The sequence below is a fragment of the Phocoena phocoena genome, chromosome 10, assembly GCF_963924675.1.
Source record: "Phocoena phocoena chromosome 10, mPhoPho1.1, whole genome shotgun sequence".
NCBI classification, from domain to species: Eukaryota; Metazoa; Chordata; class Mammalia; order Artiodactyla; family Phocoenidae; genus Phocoena; species Phocoena phocoena.
This window is the reverse complement of record NC_089228.1, coordinates 79,857,742-79,881,574: the sequence shown is the minus strand read 5'-3', so window position 1 is coordinate 79,881,574 and position 23,833 is coordinate 79,857,742. Positions and strand designations below refer to the sequence as shown.

General features: G+C 56.1%; 1 protein-coding gene across 1 annotated transcript in view; it reads left to right on the top strand.

Annotated features, from left to right (window-relative positions):
* The window catches only part of TRAM2 (translocation associated membrane protein 2), a 69,876-nt gene extending 52,854 nt beyond the window's left edge, over positions 1 to 17,022 (top strand). The window contains exons 3-11 of the mRNA XM_065885537.1: positions 3,260 to 3,369; positions 3,844 to 3,960; positions 9,870 to 9,928; positions 11,077 to 11,161; positions 11,686 to 11,756; positions 14,277 to 14,381; positions 14,578 to 14,721; positions 15,487 to 15,650; positions 16,766 to 17,022. Coding sequence (XP_065741609.1) covers positions 3,260 to 3,369; positions 3,844 to 3,960; positions 9,870 to 9,928; positions 11,077 to 11,161; positions 11,686 to 11,756; positions 14,277 to 14,381; positions 14,578 to 14,721; positions 15,487 to 15,650; positions 16,766 to 16,839 — 929 coding nt within the window. The 3' untranslated portion in view covers positions 16,840 to 17,022. The remainder of the gene's footprint in view (positions 1 to 3,259; positions 3,370 to 3,843; positions 3,961 to 9,869; positions 9,929 to 11,076; positions 11,162 to 11,685; positions 11,757 to 14,276; positions 14,382 to 14,577; positions 14,722 to 15,486; positions 15,651 to 16,765) is intronic.
* The last annotated feature ends 6,811 nt before the right edge of the window (positions 17,023 to 23,833 follow it).

The following is a 23,833-nucleotide window of genomic DNA, read 5'->3' as shown; positions in this document are numbered from 1 at the left end:
GACACACGTCATTTAACTACTTTTGGACCATGCTTGTTTGATGGAGCATAAATCCTATTTTGCCTCATAAGGCTGGTCTCGATGGTGAAACTTTGCATGTGTTTAGTTATTTTATAGTTTCAAAATATGCTGCCATCTAATTAGTCTCCTTTGATCCTCCCTTATGAAGAAGGCAGGGCAAGGGTAATGCCAGCCCTATGATGGAAGGGCAGGAAGGAGAGGCTGACCCATACGCCCATCTCTTCCCTTCCTCGCATGTTTCCTCCTCGGTCCTCGGTGCTGATTCCCCTCCCTGATCTCAGTCTCTTCCCGGGTCAGTCACCTAGTCTTACCAGGTCTCTGCCACTGATGGCCCTCCTCCCTCCCTGTTCCCTTTTCCCCTTTAATTCAGGTCCCTGTGGTTCCTTACCTGCATCACTGGTGTCTGCCTCCAGGCACGATGCTGTTTACTGCTGCCAGAGTAAACTTTCTGAAGCCCAGGTTTGCTCATTTTCCTATTGAGTTTGAATTCTTTGATGTTTCCACATTGCCTTCAGGATAAAGTCCACACCCCTTGACGTGCGTGGTACCCTGGCTGCCTGCAGCACTGCATCCTCCTTGCCTGCATCCTTAGCAGATGCTGCGTCCTCTGCCCAGGATGCCCTCCTCCCCACACCTGACTACCCCAGCTTGTTCTCAAGTTTCTGTATCTTCCTGTTTACCCTGAGGGGCTGCCCCAGCTGGAGTCGGCCCTCCATTGCCTTGGCTCCCTGCGTGGCTGTGTTTCCCTCTTGGCAACATGTGGCTGTCTGCCTGTCTGTAGGTCATTGTACATTTATTTGTCAGTCTCCCCACTGGTCTGTGCTCTCTGAAGCCAGGGCAGCGTCTTTTATCTCCGTGTTTCAATAATTAGCCCAGTGGCTCTCACAGAGCAGGGGCTTTGTGGAAGGTAGGAGGGAGAGGAAAAGGGGAAGCTTGTCTGATCTCAAAGTTCATGCTCTCCGTGTCTTTACTGCCCCCTCCCACCCCACCACCACCCCCCGACCACCAGTGCATTCTCCCAGTCCAGGGTGGCGGGGTCATGGGTTGACTCCCAGAGTGACCCAGTCAGCTCTGCTTCGCTCTGCAGCCACCCTGAAACTCACCCACCCTGGCCTGCCTTCTGGTAAACGCGTCCCGGCAAAGAGAGAGGACTCGTGTATGACTCAGCACTAAGGCAGCACAGCTGGAAAGGGGGCCGGTGTGTCTGCTTGGGGGAGGGCGGGCCACAGAGCACGAGGGATCCAGGCCTGCCAACTGGAGCGAAGGCACGAATCCTCCTCTGTCCGCGGAGAGAGAGGCTGTAGTAGCAGAGCTTTACAAAACTTAGATACCTGGGATTCCATCTAATTTATCACTACTGAGTAATATTTTATTAAACTACTATTTAGTGCATGCTACCATGGTTATAGGCACTGATAAGCATCTTGCATACAGATTATCTCGTTTAATCCTCACAATAGCCCAACAGCAACAAAAATAATAGCAAATACGTGTATAGCACTTACTATGCACCAGACACTATTCTAAGTAAGCACTTTGCACTTCTGAAGTCACCTCATTCTCACAGTAACCCTGCAGTACAGGAACTGCTGTTATCCTCATCTTACAGATGAGGAGTGAGGCACAGAAAGGTCAGAGGTGCTCCAGAGTCACACAGGAAATCAATGACATCTTCTTTATCCATTCGTCTGTTGATGACACTTAGGTTGCTTCCATGTCTTGGCTCTTGTAAATAGAGCTGCTGTGAACATTGGGGTGCATGGATCCTTTTGAATTAAAGTGTTCATCCTTTTTTTTTTCTGGATAAAGAAGATGTTTTATACACGCACACACAGTGGAGTATCACTCAGCCATAAAAAAGAATGAAATAATGCCATTTGCAGCAACATGGATGGACCTAGAGATTATCATACTAAGTGAAGTAAGTCAGACAGACAAATATGGTATCACTCGTATGTGGAATCTAAAAAATGATACAATAAATCTGTTTACAAAACAGAAACAGACATAGAAAACAAGCTTATAGTTAGTTACCAGAGGGGAAGGTGCTGGGAGGGATAAATTAGGAGTATGGGATTAATAGAGGCACACGACTATATATAAAATAGACAAGCAACAAGCATTTAATGGATAGCACAGGGGACTATATTCAATATCTTGTAATAAACCTATAATGGAACATAATCTAAAATATATATATATAGCTGAACCATTTTGCTGTACACCTGTAACTGACACAATATTAGAAATCAACTATACTTCAATGTTTTTGAAAAAGAGGGAGGTGTGGGTTCCCTGGTGGCCTAGTGGTTACGATTCCGGGCTTTCACTGCCGTGACCTGGGTTCAATCTCTGGTCCAGGAACTGAGATCCCACAAGCTGCGTGGTTTGGCAAAAAAAAAAAAATCATCAATATCAAAAAAATAAAAACAAAGAGGGAGGAAATAAATGGCAGAGCTTTGATACAAGCTCAGGTTTCTGAGTCCACACTTTTTTTTTTTAATTATTTTTATTTTTGGCTGCGTCGGGTCTTCATTGCTGCGCGCTTTCTCTAGTTGTGGAGAGCAGGGGCTACTCTTTGTTGTGGTGCGTGGGCTTCTCATTGCGGTGGCTTCTCTTTGTTGCAGAGCACGGGCTCTAGGTGCGCAGGCTTCGGTAGTTGTGGCTCGTGGGCTCTAGAGCACAGGCTCTGTAGCTGTGGCACACGGGCTTAGTTAGTCCGCGGCATGTGGGATCTTCCTGGACCAGGGATCAAACCCATGTCCCCTGCATTGGCAGGCGGATTCTTAACCACTGTGCCACCAGGGAAGTCCCGAGTCCACACTCTTAACCCTGCATCATGCTTCCTCGATGAAGTATAACTGCAATCCCATTTTTACAGGGAAGGCGATTACGGCTCAGAGAGGTTGGTCACTTTTCTATAGTCACACAGCCAGGGAATGATGGAGGTTGGTGGTCTCCAATTGCTGGCTGCAGCCACTGTGCCTTCCTGCCCAGATCAGGAGACATCGTCATGATATGCCGTGTGCTGGCTTCTCCTTTCCCCTCTGCCCTGGTGCTCCCAAGGGCCAAGTCCAGAGGGTGGGTGGGATTCTCGGGAAGAAAATCTTCTAAGTCTGGGGTTACAGCCAAAGGGAAGCATTTGATGACACATTCCGCTCCAGATCTCCTTTCAGTTTTGGGTCCCAGAGCACTTCCTCACCCAGGGATGCTGACGTGGCTCTCGTTGCCTCCACAGATGGTGAGATGGTGCACTACCACTACGGGCCGAAGGACCTGGTCACAGTCTTGTTCTACATCTTCATCACCATCATCCTGCACGCTGTGGTGCAGGAGTACATCTTAGACGTGAGCGACGTGTCTGGATTCCGAGATGGGAAGCTGGGGGGATTCGGCGGGTGGAGCGGCTGCAGCTGTGGGGCCTCCGCTTTGTTTGGAGGCCCTGGTTGGTCCTATAGCAACTGGATCTCCTGCACCACAGTTTGGTCTCCGTCCCCCTCAAAGCCTTCCTAGCACGTGGGACCACAGTGTTCATTACAAGGGAGGGAGCTGCCTGACGTGTGACGACACGGTGTCCTCAGGGGTCGAACACAGCAACCCTTGGGGGATGTTTTCTTTACATCTCAGCTAACGACATTCATCTCGCTGCTTTCTCAATTGCTTGCCTTAAACTAAACACTATGCACACACGAGGCTTCCATGAAATAACTTGGATGAGGCTGGCTTCAAACTTCAGCCCTTTTGTGGGGAGAAAACAGGAGTTTGAAACCTGCCGTTACCTATACACTCATGTTAATATGCAGGATTCTCTTTATTCTTTAGAAAATCAGCAAACGGCTTCATCTCTCCAAGGTCAAGCACAGCAAGTTCAACGAATCCGGACAGCTGGTCGTCTTTCACCTCAGCTCGGTGATCTGGTGCTTCTACGTGGTGGTGACGGTGAGTGGTCCTAGGGACTGCTGATGGCTGGGGCCCGGGCTGCCATGTTATCGCCATGAGAGAGGGGTCAGTGGTTTAGGTGCTATTTAGTAGCTGGGGAGCGTCCTCTGGTCCAAAAGTAAACACTTGTTATCGTTATGATGTGATGTCACGGTGATGACAGCGTATAGCTCCATAGCTCTGTGTTCCGTCCTGGGGCCCTCGCACGGTGCTGTCCCCTGAGCTGAGTTTTATGTTCATTCCGGTACCTGTGTTATGGATTGAAGAAATCCAAGCTCAGATTTCGCAGTGGCCCCATGGTCACGTGGTTCTGAAGTGGCCAGGCCTTGGACTTGAGGGTCTGGTTCTGTTGCACCACACTGGCCTCCCCCTGCATGCACGTCAGGTCCCGTGAGAGTCAGTGCTGTTTCTACGAATGCCTGGAGGACCAGACAGTTGACTCACCTCCCCTTTTGCACAAGAATACTTATTTCAAGCAACCTTTGATACAGCAAAATTCCTTCGTACAAAGGAATGTGGACAGCCCTCCGGGGTCCTTTGTAACAAGCCTGTCGTCCTAGGAAGTGTTTAATCCCCTCCATCCCCCCCAACCTGGAGCACCTCCTGTCTGTAACCAGGTCTCTTCCTCAGGAGCTAGAATTGTCCTGTGAGAAATCCAGGGCCGGGGCTTGGAAAATTCAGCAACCCTGTGACCTCTTAGAAGCTTCCTTCCCTGCCTCCCCTGACCTCTCACCCCCTTCCCCTTCCTTAGCAACAGTGATGAGCTTTCCGGTCCTCGAGACCAGCCGAACGCTGAATCCATATTCTCAAAGCCGAACGCTGAATCCATATTCTCAAAGCGGGACTCAGCATGCCCTTTTGTATATTACGTTTATCTCTATTGTCATTAATCACAGAACAATAGGAATTCTAAATGCGGGGCCCAAGGCCTCTGTGCTCTGGAGCAGGCCTGCCACATTATACTGCCCCGGGGCAGACTTTGTGTGTGGCCTGTGTGAGTAGCGCCCCCTGCCTTTCTGCAGCACACGTGGGCCGGGAGGTCTAGGTACGGCTGGGCTCAGGCCTCTCCCAGCCACTGGGTGTTTGGTTTACGCGGCCTCTGGAGACCCCGAGCTGCCTTGAAGCAGAACAGCCCTCGGGTCCCACGGACATTTAACTGCTCTTGCAGGAGAAGCGTTGCCTCATCTCTGAATCACTTTTGCCCTTTCTGCCTCAACCCACCGTCCACCCCAGCTGTGACCCAGTTTCACCAGATTCGCAGGCCAACAGCCAAGGGACTTCCCCCCAGTTCCAGAGTGTGCAAGGCTCCTGGGCCGTCCAGGGCTTAGAAATGATGCTCGTTAGTCTGGAGCTGCCACGCTTTTCTGGGGACGTGTATAACAGGCTTTTACCATGGTGATAGCCAGGTCTCCACTCAGCATCTCCAGAAGGAGAATAGAGACCAAGGGAGCCTGGAAAGTTCCAGTGACCCCAGGTCCTGATACCGTGTGGCTCTCAGACCTCACCTGCTCCCTCCAGGCCATTCTGCACGGAGTGAAGGTGACTGAAGAAGAGAGGGTCGTTTTGTAAAAGGAGTGAAAACAGCTAGTTTTTTAAATCCTGTGTTTCTGTTACGATGAACTTTTTCTCGATTCTCCTCTCTCGCTCTCCGGTCAGTCCCTCGGCAGGTTCCGCCACCCACTGCCACCAGCACATGGAGCGTCTGTCGCCTGCTCTCTGCCTACACCTCTGCCCCCGGGCCCATGGGTCTCTCCAGGGGATGCTGGACAGTACGCTGCCAGCATCTAGTGGGTCGAGGCCAGCGACGCAGCAGAATGTCCTGTAGTGCCCAGGGCAGTCCCCACAGCAAAGACAGTCTGGCCCCAGGTGTCACTAGTGCCACGGTCAGGAGGCCCTGAGCTGCATCTCTTGCTGGACCGCTTCTGGAAGGAGGCCGTTTCCACTCCCGTGTCCGCTCACCCCAATCCATCGTCTGCCCAGCCAGACAGATCTTTTTAGAACATAAACCAGATCACGCATCCCCTGCTTCAAATGCCCTGTCGCGCTCGTGCTGAAGTGGTTCTCCCTCCTCACTCCTGTGCTCTGGGTGCTGCTGGCCTTATCCGTCTGGCTCGCTGGCCCCAGCCCCACTGTTCCTCTGACTCTCCTAGCTCTCCTGCCTCCTGCGCTTTGCAGGGGTGCTTCCTCTGCTGCAGTGCTCCGTCCCCTGGCACCCCGTGCCATCCAGGTCTCCACCTACCCGTAACCTCCGCACAGAACTCTCCGCACAGAACTCCCCGCACACTTGCGTCGCTGCACCACGCCTGTTGCTGTGGCGTTTTCTTGAGCTGTGTGTTCTCTGCTGCCTGCCTCTCCCTCATACTAGCCCCCGAGCTGCTGGGAGCCGGCACCGTGCTCACTGCTATCCCCCAAGCGCACTTCCTGGTGCACACTAGGTGCTCACTCGGTGTTGTCGTGAGAGGGAGTAAGTCGACTGCGACTGCCTCTTCTCGTTCCAACCTTCGACAGTTTTTAAAGTAATGAATTGCTTGTTTTTATGAACATCACAGACGATCATTTAAAAAAAAACAGGCCACACATAAAAGTTTGAAAAAGAAAGTAAAAATTGACCCTAAATCCCTCCCCCCCACGAAATAACCAGCTTGATCTTGGTGTTGAATTCAGACATTTCTCTCTGCATTGATCCAGGCAGGGTGATGGGGTCGTAGATGGGCCAACTGATAATTTTTTTTTTTTTTTTTTTTTTTATTAATTTATTTTTGCCTGCGTTGGGTCCTCGTTGCTGCGCGCGGGCCTTCTTTTTAGTTGCGGTGAGCGGGGGCTACTCTTCATCGCCGTGCGCGGGCCTCTTATTGCGGTGGCCTCTGTCACCTTGGAGCACCAGCTCTAGGTGCGCAGGCTCTAGAGCGCAGGCTCAGTAGTTGTGGCACACGGGCCTAGCTGCTCTGCAGCATGTGGGATCTTCCCGGACCAGGGCTCGAACCCGTGTCCCCTGCACTGGCAGGCGGATTCCCAACCACTGCGCCACCTGGGAAGCCCCCAACTGATAATTTAATAAGAATGTCGACCTCCTACCTTTAGTCTAGCTCTCAGCTACTGTTCATCGTTCAGGGGAAGCAAAACGCTGTACTGGGAAAGCAGGGTGGGAGGCTGCCTGGCTTCCCAGGGTGCCTCCCTTCACGGTTTAAACCTGCAGCCCAGCGCTCAGCGGGAGCGCCTCTGAGGCAGGGGCCCAGGTAAGGGCTGCCTCCTGACACACAGACTGCCTGCAGCAGGACCGCAGCAGTGGGTGTTCCTGAAGGACCACTGGGTCCGGGCAGCAGCTGGCTGTGTCAGGACCCGATGCTGCTCTCTCTTCCTGTGGTGCTTTTTGTTCACCCACTGGAAAGGAAGGCTGCAGGGGAGGGGAGGGGGTGTGCCAGCCCGCTGAGGCCTCCCTTGCTCCTGGTTGATTTGTAGAATCAGGAGAGAACAGAGGATCTTAAAGGCCGCCCCCCCAGACGGCAGGCCCACTGGTGGGTGGGATCTGGGGGCGAGCCCACACTCGGTGTGCTGTGCTGAGCTCCGAGGGGCCCCGGCCCAGCCTCCCTGGGCGGTTGCCTGGCCCGAGGTCTGGAAAAGACTGTTCTCAGTGAGTCATTCTTCCTCTGGCTGCCCTGCTCGCCTCCCTCCGCCCGGGACTGCCCCTCACAGGCCGGCAGCATTGTTCTGGGGCGTTTTCTCTGCTGGTTGGCTTCACAGTTCTGATTTCTTTGTCTCCTAAGTAAAGCGCCAAGCTGGGGAGGGTCCCTGTTTAAAATCACAGGATCGTCTGGGCTTTTTGAGCTCTTAGATTTCTGTCAGGGCTGCTTTTCTTGGCCAGTCTTTGTTTGGCGGAAATTCTTCTCCCACTTCGATCCCAGAAGTACCATTTTCATCCTTAAATAATACTGGTGTTTCCTCTAGGAAGGAATGGCCTCCCCACTTCAGTTTCCCTGGAAAGGGGGTAGGGAGGGCAGAAGGCCGTGAACCTGTGTGCCTGGGGCCGGCATCTGATGCAGGCGGCGTGTGGGGGGCAGAGAGGGGTGGCCCCAGTGTGGGTGCGGAAAAGCCCTCTCCTCCCACCCCCGCGCGCCCCAGAGCCTCCCACCTCTGCCGGACTCTGAGGGGGAGATGGAATGTGGCCAGGAGGGTCTGGTGGGGAGACCCTTTCCTTCAAACCTAAGTTACTGTGACTGCCCTGGGGCCTGCACCTGACGGGACCCATCCGTTGAGTCATTGTGCTAATGAGGCCCTGGTCGTATCTGAAATGTCCAGGGGCACTTAGCGACTCAGGGTCTGGGTGGGAGTACGACTGAGGCTCCAGTAGTCACCTGGAGGCTCCTCTGGGAACTGCTGGGCCTCCTCCCTGCCCAGGGCAGCCCCGTCCTCAGTCCCGGTGGGAACATCTGAGGCCCTGGGCCTCCTCATCAAAGCCACCAGTCGCCTGGTTTATTTCTGACTCACCAGGACAGCCAGGCCTGGGGCGCTTGGACCAGGAGGCTTGAGACGCAGCTCAGAATTCAGTCGTGCTGCCGAGAAGCCACCTTGTTTTGGGAACTCCCTCCTTTCCCTGTTTCTAAAAGGAGGTCAGGCTGGCGTCACCTCCTCCGCCCTCTCTGAGCGTCGCGTGGCGTCAGCCTCCTTTTGCTCGTGGTGGGCCGTTTCCTCGTATGTTCTGTAATCTTGGATTATAAACTCATCTTTAGCAAGGTTGTGTGTGTGAGAACCCTGTACGTTCTCGGATGAAAGTACGTCCCGATGGCTTCACCGGCCCACAAATACTGTTAATACCACGTTCTTAGAGTGAGGGCGCCTAGACACACAGGTGATGTCCATTTGAGCTCCAAACCCACGTGAAAGCGAATCTGAAGTTACAGATTTTCTGGGGGTCATATTTTTGTTTCCATCCTGAGCCCCGGGTGAGCAGACATGGTCCTCTTCTCCCTGCCTTGCTCGTCGGACCCTTCCTAGTCTCCCTTTTCTCTGGGGTGCTGGCCCTTTAAGGGTCTCCTGTTCCCACGCAGGCGCGAAAGCTCTGGCCCTACAGCCTCACTGGCTTGGGCTTTTAGCTCCCTACCCTCTTGGGCCCTCGGGTTTTCCCTTTCTTATTGTGAGCTCAGCTTTGCATTGAAAAGAACATTTGTTAGACTGCATCCAGCATGTCCAGATGTTTTGTAACAGGAGGGTTTTCAGGTCACCAACCCCTACTCTGTAAGAGGACCTGGGCTAGATACTGGAGATGCAAGGAGGCGCCAGAAAAAGAAGCCAGAAAAGAAGGCATGAGCAGAGCCCTGGCGGCCCGGCAGTGATGGTGCTATGTGATAAGTGTCACACGTGAGGCCCGTTGGGGAGGCCTGTGGGGTCCGGCCATGCTTTTTATTTGTGGTGGTGTGAAAAGCCAAAGTAGGCTTTTCGTTTTTCCAGGGGACGGTGGCTCTGGAGTCCATTTGCTCATTCACTCTACAAGCATTTCCTGAGTGCCTGCACGCCAGGCATAACACTCGACGCTGTCACATAAACGTAAACTGTCACATTTATTTCTAACAATAACTCTGGGAGGGTATTTTTATCCTCATTTTACAGATGAGCCAGCTGAAGCTCAGGGAGACTAACTCGCTCAGAGGATGCAGCTGATCAGTGTCAGACCCACAGTCAGACTCGGGTCCTCTGACCCCAGAGCAGGGCTCTTCCTCCTACATCACGGCTCTCTTCTGTAGTAAAGAGACGGGCCAAGTGCCAGAGGGGTTCCATGTTCACGTTTCCTGTTCCTTCCTCATTCTGGCAGCTGGGGACTAGGTGCGACCCTGACCCTGACCCCTGACCCCTGGGCCCGCCCAGCAGGCCTCACGTTCACATTTCTAAACGCTGTCTCTTCCCGTCCACTACAGGAAGGATATTTAACAAACCCAAGGAGCCTCTGGGAAGACTATCCGCACGTGCACCTCCCGTGAGTATTGTCACCCTCGGTCCCCAGGGAGGAGCGGGCTGGTGCACTGGCTTCTCGCCCCACAATGTGGGCAGAACACAGGCCGGTGAGCCCGAGGACCAGAGCGCCCCCAAGCCTGGCAGGGCCCAGTGTCGTGAAGGCAGACGTCTGGGAGCTGCTTCCTCCCCGTGTTCTTATGGGCAATTCCTGAAATGACACGTCAACTGCAGGAGCCCGGGCACAGGGTCCTGTCTCTGCCCAGGCTGCCATCACAGAGCACCGCAGGTGGCGGGGTTCCCAGGGGCTTATAAACAGCAGACGTCCCTTCCTCACAGTTCTGGAGGCTGGCAGACCCAGTGTCTGGTGAGGCCGCTTCCTGCTTCATGGATGACATCTTCTGTGTCCTCACGTGCAGAAGCAGAGAGGGGCCTCTTTCACAAGGGCACTAATCCCACTCTGGGGGGCTCCAGCCCCGTGACCTAATCACCTCCCAGAGGCCCCACGTCCCGGTACCATCACCGTCGGGGTTAGGATTTCAACGTGTGAATTTCGAGGGGGTGCAAACATTGGGTCTGTAGCAGGTTCCTACAGCGCCTGGGAGGGACGGGGAAGCAGAGCCTCTGCACGGAGCTTTCTGGGCTGTGCCCTCCTGGCACCTGCACACGTCCGCACACATCTCCCCTCAGGCCTCCATGGGAGGCAGTGCCCCTCCTCTCCTGCGCCGACAGGACACCGGGAGGGCAGAGCTGGGGTCGCGTCCCCCAGAGACCACGGCCCTTAGAACAGCAGCACTGGAGACTGAGCAGAGTTAGGTCCTCCCTCTGCTGCTGAGACCCCTTTATTCCTCAGCTCATTCCTGCCACCTGCCATCTCCTGCCCCGACAGCGCTCTGGATTCGGCCCCCTCCTCAGCCTTCTCTCTGCTCTCTCTTCATCCTTCTTGTGTCCTTTCGTGGACTTCCCATGTCCCTCCACGTGCATGGTCTTGTGTGTGGAGCAGTGTCCTGGGCTCAGGGGCGTGGAGCTCACCATCCCCCCGCCTCTCCATTCCTTCCTCTCGGCCCAGCTCCTCACACCGCCTGGCCCTTGCCCCCACCCCACCCCGTGCTTGGCGAGCACCTGTAGGGGCTTCTCTCCATCCCTCTGGGTGACTGGCCCCCTTGTCTCCAGCTTCCAGGTGAAGTTCTTCTACCTGTGCCAGCTGGCCTACTGGCTGCACGCACTTCCTGAGCTCTACTTCCAGAAGGTACGGAAGGTGAGTACTGGTGGCCCCTCTGATGCTGCTGGCCCTCCCTCTGGCCGCCCACGTGTCGGGGTGGACACGGGGGTGTGTTGGCGGGTTGAGTGAGATGCTGAGCCAGTGCCTGTTGGAATCTCCCTGATGACCTCCAGGAGGGGGGCTGCTTTGTCAGACTCCCGCCTCCCACACGAGACGTGTGGCTTTGGGGGGCCTGACTCATCTTCGGGGGAGCGGATGGAGAGTTCTTTGCCTTTCCTACAGTTGTTTTTTTTTTAAAGCTTCTCTCTGGCTGATTTCCTAAAGCCCTGTTCCCCAGTCCCTGTCTCTTCTTTCTCAACCTAGTCCCGCCCCCTGACCACTGAGTCGCCTTCAGACTTTGTGCAGCCAGGTGCGCGTGTCCCCGGTGGGACCTGGGGCTGTCTGGCAGCCCCGCTCCGCAGGCCTGCCATGTCCTTCTGCACTCTCCCTGTTCCTCTACCTCCCCCTGCATCTCCAGTTAGGGAATGAGCACATGTCCTGTTTGCCTCTCTCGTCTGCAGGAGGAGATTCCCCGGCAGCTCCAGTACATCTGCCTGTACCTGGTCCATATTGCGGGCGCGTACCTCTTAAAGTGAGTGACACCCGGAGCGGGCCAGATCTCCCTGCCTTTCATGTCTGTGCCTCTCTCCGCACAGTCATTTAATCAGGAGGCATTTCTTAGACACTTACTGTGTGCCAAGCACCATGCTAAGACCTGGGAATACACAGATGGATAATGGAGGGTTCCTTTATGTTTACTGGATTATTCTCTGCTGGGCAGGAGAGACAGTTACAGACAAAGGTAAAGGCGGTTAGTGGGATGAGCACTGTGCTACCGTATGGACCACCTGCCGTGGGAACCCAGAGGAGCGACTGCCTCAACCCGAGACAGGGCCAGGGAAGGATCCCAGGGACGCGGGCCGTGAACCAGGGCTTTGCAGGTTGAGGGCAGCCTGAGCGGGGCTCCTGCCCCATGCGTCCAGCCGGCGGCGCTGTCAGAGCTCGTGGCCCCGGACTCCCCTTCCCTTCGATTTGTAATGAAGGGTAGAGTCGTCACTGCTTGATTGTCCTCATGTCAGCAGAGTTGCTGTTGCCTTGAGTGTCTCTGTTGTGAAGAGAATCACTGCTGAGCAGGACCTGTCCTTCTATTTGGACTTTTCTTGGGCTTGGCTTTTGCGGTATAGGAGAGCACGCGCTGTATAACCTGCTCAGGTGCCCGGGGTCTTCTGGGTCCGCATGGCAGGCATCCCGTGAGAATGACTGACCCGGGGGACCAGAGCCGGGTCTGCTCTGTGGTCTCTGGAGGCCGAGACTGGCTGGGCCTGTGAGGGGCAGAGGCCGTGTGGGTGCAGCTCTGCTCTTGTGTCGCAGGCTCCTGTACGGGTGGGCGGGTGGGTGTGAGGAAGCCGTGCCGCGAGGATGGGGACGGAGAGGAGCAGGGCAGGGTCTGACCCTGTTTGGGCCGAGTTCTTGTTCTGGAAAGAGGCTAGAACAGAAGGCGGAGCAGCCGGTCCTTCGCAATCACGCTGGCCCGGCCCCAGCGAGGTTGGCCCAGCTCAAGGTGCGGCCGCCTCTCTCCACTCCTTTTTTTTTTTTTTTTTTTGCGGTACACGGGCCTCTCACTGTCGTGGCCTCTCCCGTTGCGGAGCACAGGCTCCGGATGCACAGGCTCAGCGGCCACGGCTCACGGGCCCTGCCGCTCCGTGGCACGTGGGGTCCTCCCGGACTGGGGCATGAACCCGTGTCCCCTGCATCGGCAGGCGGACTCTCAACCACTGCGCCACCAGGGAAGCCCCTCTCCACTCCTTTTAATCTAGTTTTCAGAAGTGAGTGAGTGTGGGGAAAGGAGAGACCCTCGGCTGCAGGATTTCCCAAGGAAGACAGACCTTTGAAGTGGCCAGCGATGTGGGGTCTTGTTTGGGAAGAGCTGGGCCCTGGGGGTCTTCACTCACCCGTGGGCCCAGACCTGCTTCAGGAGGGGCTAGTTCCATCTGGGTGAAGGCAGACAAGGCCCTGCTCTCCTGGGCTGTCTGTTCTAGTGGGGCCAGGGGGTGGACCATAAATAAGGAAATGAGAGAGTTTCCCCAGGTGGTTAAGTGTGAGGAGGAAAGTAACGCAGGGTGATGGGACGGCTGACTCATCCACTTGGCCCCCTGTGGTGAGAAGAGCTCTCTGAGGAGGGGACTCGGGTAGGGGCGCGAGTGACAGAGCCAGGCAGGTGGATACCTGGGCGGAGCTGTGCAGGAGAGGGGACCACAGGGTCAGGGCCCTGAGGTGGGAGCAGAGCTGGGCGGTAAGGCTTGAGATGGTCAAGGGCAGGATCCTGCTGGGCACCTTCGGCTGTGTGGAGACACTGGGTTTTCACATCATTCTCTTGACCGTTCTCAGGATCCAGTGACTTTCCTGAATGACTCCACACTTCTTTGGTCCCCCTGGGTGGAATCACAGGGTCCCTCTTCAGCACGGCCCGCGGGTTTTCCACCCAGCCCCCCAGTATCTCCCTGACTTCCCAAGGCCCTGCCTGCTCAGCAGCTCCTGGAACTTCACTGTGCAGCCTTCTTGCGTCTGTTTGCACCGCAGCCGACCAGGCTGCCTGGGAAAGCCAGTAAGAGCATCGTGACCGAAGTGAGCAGGGGGCATGGGAATGGGGGCTCGTGTTTGAAGAGGCTGGTTCACTAGCACATATTTTGATGTTGTGTTGAGTTTTGCTTCTTCGTATACCTCTTGGCTGTGAAGACTTGGATGACAAAAAAAAATCAGACGGTAGGAATCCCCTCCCGCCAATCCCTCATATTTCTACCCGCAAAGCTCGGCAATTTGTTCTGGGCACCTTTTCTGTGCGGGGTCCCGTGCCAGGTGATGAACACAGAGTGACAGGTGCTGCGAAGGCAGCCAGGGCCACAGTGGGAGCCGGAGGGGCGCTGGGCCCAGACGGGACAGGTGCCATATCGGTATTAAGGAAGATTCTTGAAGGTGTGGCAGCAGCTCTGAATCCTGAAGGCTGAGGCAGGGCTCGCAGGGAGGGTGGGAGTGGAGAGAGGAGCCCAGGCCCCTTGCCCCCGGCTCTCGCGGTGCCTCGTGGGGACTGTGAGGCTTGTCTGTGTCTCCGCAGCCTGAGCCGCCTGGGCCTGGTCCTGCTCCTGCTGCAGTACTCGGCCGAGTTCCTCTTCCACACGGCTCGGCTCTGCTACTTTGCCGACGAGAACAACGAGAAGCTGTGAGTGATGTGGACGGGCTGAGGCCCGGCGAAGGGGAGGGCCGCGCGCTGGCGGTAGGCAGGGCCCCGGGGGTATTTTTTCCTGGAGCGTCTTACTCTGGACACCTCATCCCTCAAGCACCCTCCTCGGCCACCCTCGGACCCTCTCCCCGCTTGCTGCCTGAAGGCTGATGTACGTCCCCCGCTCCTCGGGCAGGTTTAACGCCTGGGCTGCTGCATTTGGAGTCACCCGCCTCTTCATCCTCACCCTTGCCGTGCTGGCCATTGGCTTTGGCCTCGCTCGCGTGGAAAACCAGGCCTTTGACCCCGAGAAAGGGAACTTCAACACGTTACTTTGCAGGTGAGTTGGGCAGGAGCCTCCCGAACTCGGCACAACTTCTGCCGAAGGTCAGGAGGCCGCAGACCGCTGGGTCTCCCGCACCGTGATGTTTGGGGGGCGGATCTCAGACATCTGACCCGAGGGGAGAAGAGATGCCAGTCTCCTGCTTCCATCACATCCGTCTTCCCTCCCTGGCCCCGGTCCGTCAGGCTGCAGGCCTGGTGCTGGTGCCGCTGGGAGCTCCTCCCCTGGCCCGCGCCTCACTGGGGGTGCCGGGTTCACGTCCAGCCTCTCAGTTGGCCGTTACAACCATGCGTGGGCTCTTTACAGCGTGTTCTCAACAGTGTGGCCAGTGGCCTCGCACAGCGGCCAGGAGGGCGGCGAGGAGGCCACGGTCTCCGTGACACCCGGGGCCCAGCGGGGGTCAGAGGTTTGTCCAGGTTGCTCAGCTTCTATGTGGCTCGCCGGGTGAGAAGCCGCACTTCTAGAATTATTTCTGCTGCATCGTAGTTCAGTTCACTTGAATCCTTCTGACGTACACGGGGCTTACGTGGGCCGTGCTCTGCGCTGTGGGTCCAGCAGGCGTGGGGTGGTGTGACAGGAGCTGGACCCGCATCTGTCACCTCCTCCCGCTGGTCCCTCCGCCCGCCCTGAGGCACCTGGAGCGGAGCCCGGCACGGGCCACGCTCTTCCCGGAGGTGGTGGTGGGCCGGGCACCGCGGGGTCCTGGCCTGCCCCCTACCCAGGGCACGTGCAGCCGGAGCCCACCAAGCCCTCTGCCCACAGGCTGTGCATGCTGCTCCTGGTGTGCGCCGCCCAGGCCTGGCTCATGTGGCGCTTCATCCACTCCCAGCTGCGGCACTGGCGCGAGCACTGGAGCGAGCAGAGCGCCAAGCGCAGAGTGCCCGCCGCGCCCAGGCTGGCAGCCAGGCTCATCAAGAGGGAGTCGGGTGAGTGCTGGGTCCGTGCGGGGTGGGGCGGGGCGGGTGGGGACCCCCCCCAGGGCCCTGGACCGGGCCTGCCCCTGCCCCGTCCCACCTCCTCCCAGGCCCCGGGCTCCTCAGCTCGTGCCAGGGCCTGACTGGCACGTGGCCGGGCGCACACGGCTTGTGGGTGGGGCTGGCCGACGTGGCGGGGGCCCTCACGGCCGCTGTGGGCAGGGCGGCGGCTGGGTGGGGAGCTCTGGCTGGAAGCATGTCCACAGGGTGGCCTCGGGGACCCTATCAAGGGCGGCTGATGTTCTCTGGGTCCTCACCCGCCCCCATGCTCCGCATCTCTGCCTGGCCGTCTCCCAGGATGCTGGCTCTGCCTCTCTCTTCAGGGGTGGCCTGAGGGGACACAGTGCTCGGGGGGCAGCGTTCGGGAGACAGCCGCTTCTCCTCTGGCCCCCGCCAGGTCCTGGGGCGCTCGCTGCCAGCCCCGCGCTCTCTGTCCAGCCTGGGGGCCTGTCTGCACCAGGCTCTGTTTCCTGAGTCGCCGGCCTCTCTCCAGGTGTGGCCTGCTGGGCAAGGGCGCGTGCGCGGCTGCGTGTGACAAGGAGTCAGGCCCGGCTGGCGGTGGGGCGGGTACGGGGTGGGGGGGGCTGCAGCCAGGTGTGCCTGACTTTGAGCAAGCAAACGCGGGTGTTTAGGGCAACAATGAAAAGCACGCTTTTGCTGTCAGAGGAGCGCCAGGTGAAGAGTAAGGCCTTGTCCCTGCAGCCTCTCTACCTCCTCCTGACCGTTCCGCGTCCTGGTACCTTTGCTGAAGGGGGCTGGTGCCCCGCAGGGGCCCGAGAGGAGCTGAGGCCTAGGCTCTGGCCCCGCCTCAGGCCCGGGTGGGCGGCGGGCGGGCCTCTGCCTGTTCCCTGGTGGCTGCGTGTCATCCAGCCCCTCCCGCGGAAGGACAGTCGGAGACCACCCACCTCAAGTGAAGCAAGACCCTGGGGGGGCAGGAGCCCCTGGGAGCCGCCTGCTGGTGCCCTGTGCCGTGGGGGCTACAGCCTGGGTCCCCTCGGCTCATCCTGTGCCCAGCCTCCTGCCCCTGCCCCAGCCGAAACACCGCGTTTGTCTCCCTTCTTTCCCAGGTTACCACGAAAACGGAGTGGTGAAAGCAGAGAACGGAACCTCTACACGGACTAAGAAACTCAAGTCTCCTTAGGGCCGCAGTGCTGAGAACAGCAATGCTCTCACGGGCCCAGCAGGGAGGCCCCCCTCCTGCTCTGATGCCCCATCTCACACAGCAGAAACCTGTCTTCACACAGGGCCTTTTCCTCTTCCTTACGTCTTGGCTTTCTCCTCTTCTTTCTCTGTGAACCATTCTCAATAAAACCAAAAATCTTCCTCTTTCCCTCCCTCCAGCCACCTCACATCCTCACCTCTGTCCTGTGTCGGGTTTTCTAGAAGCCTGGCCTCTCACGGTTACCTTTCTGCTGGCCTCCTCTTTCTCTTCCTTCACAGCTGTTTCCTTCTCTTTTTACTTGTTAATTTACCTTACTGTGCAATTTTTCTGTGTCTGATTTTTACAACGAGAGGAGGCGAAGCCTGTAGTGCTGGCCGTCCCCCACCCAGTCCCCAGGACCTGTCTGGGTCGGCAGCCTCGTGCCGGGGAGCCTCCACCAGGGCCGGCGGCAGATCCCCGTGCAGATGGGCAGCAGAAAGGGAGACTGGCCGTCCTGGATCGTCGTCTCCTAGGTGCTGAGGAACTGACGAGAGTATGATTCCACTCCTGCGTGCACCATCTTGAGGCCCCGTGGGGCCGCTGCTAGTTCGAAGTGCCAAGGCATTTGGCTTTGGGACATGATGACTCGGTCCAGAAGGATGGTGCTGACTGTCTTGGGTCCCATGACTCGGGAGAGCTCACCAGTGGCCGGTCCTGGACACCAGCCCGCTCTCTCTGTCGGGGACGCGCTGAAGGAGGACGAGTCTTCCCACTCTGCAGCAACGGCAAAGCGACCAGAGCGGCGGGCTCTTCTGGAAAGGTAACGCGGCAGAAATGACGGAGGCGCCAACCTAGCCTTTCTTTGGCAGGTCCAGCTGCATTGCTCTTCCCACTGTTCACCAGCATCCAAAACCAAACCAAGCAGCCTGGCCGGGGACGTGCTGGTGCTAAACCCCAGGCCCAGCAGCCCAGTTGGGCGCCGGCCTTGCACCTGACTTCATCTCTCTCGCGGCAGGAACACTACGCCCCCCCGTGGCCCCTGGTGCCCCAGGGTTGGTCACCTGGGCCCCTTGTCCTCTGGCCTCGCTGAGTGTCCTTTGGAATTGTCGTTGTCCTCTGCTGCCGTTGGCTGAGCGCACCCACAGCGTTTTAGATGGTTTGAAACCAGGCTGACTCAGAATCGCTCTGCTGGTTAGATGGGCAGACACAGCCATGCCGATGTGCATCTTTTGGCCCCCTTCCTGCACATGTTCTCCCCCTCTCCCCAAAGACAAGGCCTCCAGCAAGGAGCTAGGCTCTCAGCAAGGAGGCCTGAATGCTGTGGGCACAAGAATGTTAGTGTCATTTGATGTGCTGGTCCTCTTCCTGACATCACAGCAGAAACCAAACTGGATTATTACCCAGAAGGCGAGGAAGTGGGTCTTTTTATCAAGGCAGCTCCCTTCTCCAGATCACTTGCATCAGAGAGAAGTTTTAATCTACTAGTGCTTGGGGACTTGCTTCCTGACACCCTGGTAGACCCTCATCTCTCTGTTCAGGATTAGGCCGGGGAGATGGGAAGATCTTCTCTTATTTTGATTACCCTTAGGAGAGGGACAGCGCTTTTGAAAATGCGAATTCCTCCCATCTTTCCTTCTCCTTCCCTGACAGTTATCTAGGCTGCAAAGCAGAATATTGGTGAAAGGGCGGCTTGTACCAACCCCGCAGGCCCAGTCTGGAACTCCTCAGCCATTCAGTCAAATGGTCCTCCCTCCCCGCTCGTGGCTGTGGCTGTGGCTGTGACTGAGCCAGTGTTCCTACTTGGCCTAGGGATGCTGTGCAGCCCACGTCAGCCTGCAGCCTCCTAAGCCTGGCCCAGTCCTCTCCAGGCTGTGTCCCTGGCCTTGGCACTGCTCCTGCTGTGTGCAGGAGGCCGCGCCCCCACCAGGGAGCCCTGCTGAGTCATGCCTTCAGCGGGTACCTGGCCTCCTTGCTGTGGGCTCGGGAGGTGGGAGCTGCAGCCGAGGTCCTGCCATCGGGCAGTGACTCTTCTCACATTCAGAGGTGATCGCCGCCAGAGCCCACGTACTTGGTGTGCCCTTGGTCTCCTGTAAGTTGGCCCCTCGTACCGTGTGCCTCCTCAAGGTAGTACCACCAGCCCAGGCTAACTCTCGCCACCTCCTAAAGGACGGGGTTGGGTCCCTGATTGAGAGTTGGGAAAATCTTTCCTGCTGCGTGAAACCCCTGAGACCATGTGTGAGGCTAGCATCCCACCGGCCAGTTTCAGGAATGGTTTGAGGAGAGGGTGAGAGGAAAACTGTAGGTGTTCTGTCACCCCAGGCGTGCCTGGCATGTTTGCTTCAGAGCAGAGCCAAGCCATGGCAGGCTGGCTCGAAGCATGTTACCAGGGGCCGAAAGAACTCACTTCCAGTCTGTCCTGAGAGCCTGTTGGGTTGGCTTGTCCTGATTTGGCCGTTCTATGTTGTTCAGTCTTAAACACTCTCTGTGAAGGCCCGGCCAGACCCCCGAGTTTGAGAGGCCACTCAGTGCCATCCGCCAGGAGTAGAGCAGATGCTAACCTACCTCAGCAGCCCCCGCCCTCCCAGCATCCCTGGCTGGCACGCGTGCAGGGGCGCCGGGCAGGGTGGTGTGGGAGAGGCTGGGGGATGGACGGGTGGTCCCAGCTGCCAGTGCCCCTCCTTGGAGGCTCTGTGATGGGAAGTTATTTTTATCCTCCAGGCTCTGATAGCTACACTATAGTAGGTTACAGGTGACCCTTCTGAAGGCAGGGCAGGTTCTGGGGGAAGGAGAAGCAGGCCGAGCCAGACCTGCATCTTGGCGGAGAACCTTTTCCCTTCCTGTCCCAAGGTGGAGCTACCAACGTTTCAGAAACCAGACTCGACACCTGTGCTCTGGCCACCTCTGCAGACGCTCCTCTTGACTTGAAGGCCTTGGCGCTGGGCGGGCTGTTCTGGCATGCATGTGGCTGCGTTTGCTGTGGGGACCTTCTTTCTCCGTACCTTTGACTTTCTCCTAAGTGCTGAGTAAGAGGTATAGGGGCGGAGAGTGCGCCCCCTCCCGATTCCACACAGAATTCTAGTCCCTGGGAGCCTTTTTAAATTCAAAGTGGTGCAAAGCCCCCCCCCCCCCACCACTTAGGGTTTCCTTCGGGCTTCAGCCTCCTTGGTGGTCTGTGCTAGGCCTGAGGGCCAGGGAGGTTGGCACGGGACTCACTCCCCTGTTGGGGCGTCAGCGTCCCAGTGAACAGAACCATTCCTGGTGGCCGGGGCCTCTGCTTCTGTGGGGAGTGGCCTTCCCCCCCACCCCCCCACCCCCCCACCCCCGGCTGCCATCCTAGCTCACAGCCCAGCTCCTCAGGAGGGCCTGGGCGGGACTGGAGAACTGGGTCTTGACAGATCACTTGGAACTCAGGCCGAGTCTCCGACCCACGAGGAGCCTTCACCAGCTCCCTCCTGGAGCCTAGTTCTCTCGTGAACAGTGACTCCTCTCAAAAGGCTAAGGGTGACTGCCAGTCCCCTGCCCCCTTCCCCCCAGCGGCTCGCTCTCTTTACGGAGGGCCCCGAGAAGCACGGGGATTCCGGCTCTGTGCAGCCCCTTTTTGCCCTGAGCTGATCCTGTATCTTTTTGTGTCAGAAGTGCCTTATGTGCCATGGTCTCCTGGCCTCCACTTGCACTGTGTGGCCAGCCCCCCGGGCCCTGGCACAGTTACATGTTAAAGGGACACGGATTGTGAGTTTCACCTCATTCGTCGTAGCCTCACCGCCACCCCCGCCACTGTCCGGGTCTGGTGGTGTCCGGTTTCTCCCTTGTGTCTGGTGGCTGTGAGGGCCCCTTCAAGGGCACCTGCCTGTCAGAGAAGCTCGGGGCTCCCAGGGGCACCAGACTTCCGCGCCTCGGCCCACGTGGTAAGCCTTGCTCATCCAGCTCCCCTTGCACGTGAAAGAGGAGGCACCCTGGCTCTAGCCTCTTCTCATCCATACTGCTTCCCGTTCAACCCCGCGTTTCTGCGGTAAGGTGTTTACTCTCACTTCCCGGTCACAAGCGGCGCTCACAGGTGCCCGTCTGACGTGGGTCCGGGGGGACTGTTGCAGGGCACCCCTCCCCCCCACACGGTGTGCCCGCCCCTCGCCTTTGCTCTTCCGGGTTGTGCAATACCTCTCCTAGCCAGTGGTCTTTCCCACAGGCCGTCTGTCCCTTCCAGTGCCTGGCCACTGGGGTGGACAGGACCCACGGGAGGGTGGTCGTCATCCCCACAGAAGAAACAGTAGCCACGCTCCCTCTGTTGCTGTCATTCTTGTGACCCTGGTGGCACTCTAAGTGGAACACTGTAGCATCATCTTTGAAGTCCATATAGTTTTAAAACTGTTGAAAAGGAAAAACATCCTCCTCATGATGGGGCATTAGTAAGTCAGCATCTGGGAATAAGATCCGTGTGACACCTGAGGCATCACCATCAGTTCGCTGTAAGGGTTCTAGAGTTTCTTGTTCGTGTGGAGAGGAAGGAGGTTTTCCTGGGAATCGGCCACACATGGACAGCCCTGGTCATCTGATCAGATCTGACTGGTTGTAAGTACCACCCTTTCCTTGGGTACTGATTCAAGTGTTTATGTAATGAGACTACACACCTCATTTTTTCGGTTCCTCTTGTTTAACAAACATCTGAAGGATGAGCTGAGGCTGCCGGTGCCCTGAGCAACTCATAATGCAAATGTGGACAAAGCGTTTTTTTGTTTTTCTACTTTAGCCTGTTCATGTTATGGACCAAATTTCAACAAGGAACTCAAGGAAAATTTGTACCTGCCATATTTATGCTTTCATGTAAAAGGGTTTTTTTTGGGGGGGGGGGCTCTTTTTACTTTCAGTGAACATTTTTCCAAATCCTTTTTTTTTTCTGTCTGGTTTTAAAACAAATTACGGTTTTGTATGGATTTTTTTAAACGTACATTTTGAAACAAATGATCGACAAATATTTTTGAAATAACTGAATAAAAGGCCTTGAATTATTCGCCTGCTTGTCTCGGGTATAATTCCTTCTATTCCTTTTTATCTGGATGCTCACATTTGCTTTTTTAAGTTGCAAGCATTATTTTATTCCACCTCTTAGATGGCTATCTGGGAATTGATTAGAGTGTTTCTCCCCTGAAGACTGAAAAGGATAAGAGCGCTTTAAAATAATATCGCTGACAACTTTATTTTTGCAAGACTTTGCCTCAACTAGTCTTGTTTGCATTGCTCACATTTGCTTTTATATGAAGAACAAGTTCGCATCAATTTCAGCCTCGTTTCTAACATTTTTCACTGTCATTTCTTGCATATCTTTTGAGATACGTATTTGTTCGTTGTGGTCATGTGAGTTAGGGAGTTGGAATTAAGGACGGAGAAGGAGTCAGTTACATTGAGTGGTGGGTAGTAATAAGCCTCATTTTTATTGGTGTCTGTAACAGGGAAGTGTGAACGTGGAAAGGCGTGTGGTGACACGGGCTGTGTGGGCAGGAAGCGCCACAAGGAGGCGCACTGTGCCTGATGCCTGCTGTACGGCTGCCCCCATCATCCATGGGAATATGTTCCGAGACCCCCCCAGTGGATGCCTGAAACCCCAGAGAGTTCTGGGCCCTAAATATGCTATGTTTTTTCCTACACATACCTACCTATGGTGAAGTCTATAAATTAGGCACAGTAAGAGATTAACAATGCTAATAAAATAGAACAATTATAACCATATACCATAATGAAAGTTATGTGAATGTGGTCTCTAAAAACATCTTCCTGAGCGGCACTCACCCTTCTTCTCACGATGTGAGGTGACTGAGTGCCCGAGTGACAAGGTGGCGTGAGCTGGATGATGCAGACCCTGTGGTGGAGCGCTGGGCTCTACTGGCCTTCTGACGACGCGTCAGGAGAGGATCACTTGCTCCAGGTGACCGTGGATCACTGAGCCCTGACAATGCCGACAGCTGGGGATCCCCAGAGGGACAAAGTGGGAGGGCGCAAGATCTCATCACGCTACTCAGAATGGCACACAGTTTAAAACTTAATTATTTCTGGAGCGTTCCATTTAATATTTCCAGACCATGGCTGACCATGTTTAACTAAAACTGGAAAGTGAAAGTGTGGATAAGGGGGATGACTGTGTTATGGTGTCACTTGGCTAGGAGAGGATGGGGCTAAGTCTGTGTGTAAAAGCCACCAGATGTCAGTGTAGGTGCTGAATAGTTGCTGTCTGAGTGTTGGTACCAGCAGTGGCACAGGACACTGCTGGCATCAGATGGCCTGTTGCCCATGGCTGTCTGCTGTTTTTCCAGAACCATCTCCAGAGAGAGCTCAGGAGATGAGTGCAGTTAGTTGAGGACAGGCATGGGCTATGAGGACCCAACAGGAGCCATGTACCTGGGGCAAAGGCACGGTGCCAGCGGAGAGCGAGCGGCTCAGCCGGAGAAGCTGGTGACCGTTGCCCTTTCTGAGCCTGCCTGCTCATCTGGGCTCAGCATTTTGGGGGGTGTCGGCTGGCTGGTTTGCTTGTTTTCGCAGGGGATGGTGGGGGTAAGGTTTAGGGCTAGTAAATGCTAAGCTCAGGGGTCAAATAAAGCACTCACTTTCTCACAGGAACATGCTCCTGCTCCTACACCAGCAGGCTAGTCACTCACCCAAGTGACCCTTGATTTTCTGGAAACATCTAGAGACGTCTTCTCAGGTACCCCTAAAGCCTACAGCTACGGGCTTGATACACTCTAATTAGATGGTATTTTCAGGCCCCTGGTGGTACAGACGGAGTACAGGTAGGAAGGAATCAGAGACAGCATTTATAAAGATGAAGTTGGTGGCTGACTTCAGCTAAGGAGCAGCCCTGCTTCTGAAAAGTCCATCAGAGCTCAGTCGATAACCAGTAGCTGCTACTGGTCTTTTCTGCCTATCTTGAGGCCAGCCTCTCTAAAAGCAGTAAATTTTTTTTTTTTTAACTACAGCCCACATAAAGAAATGTTTTACATCATGACCC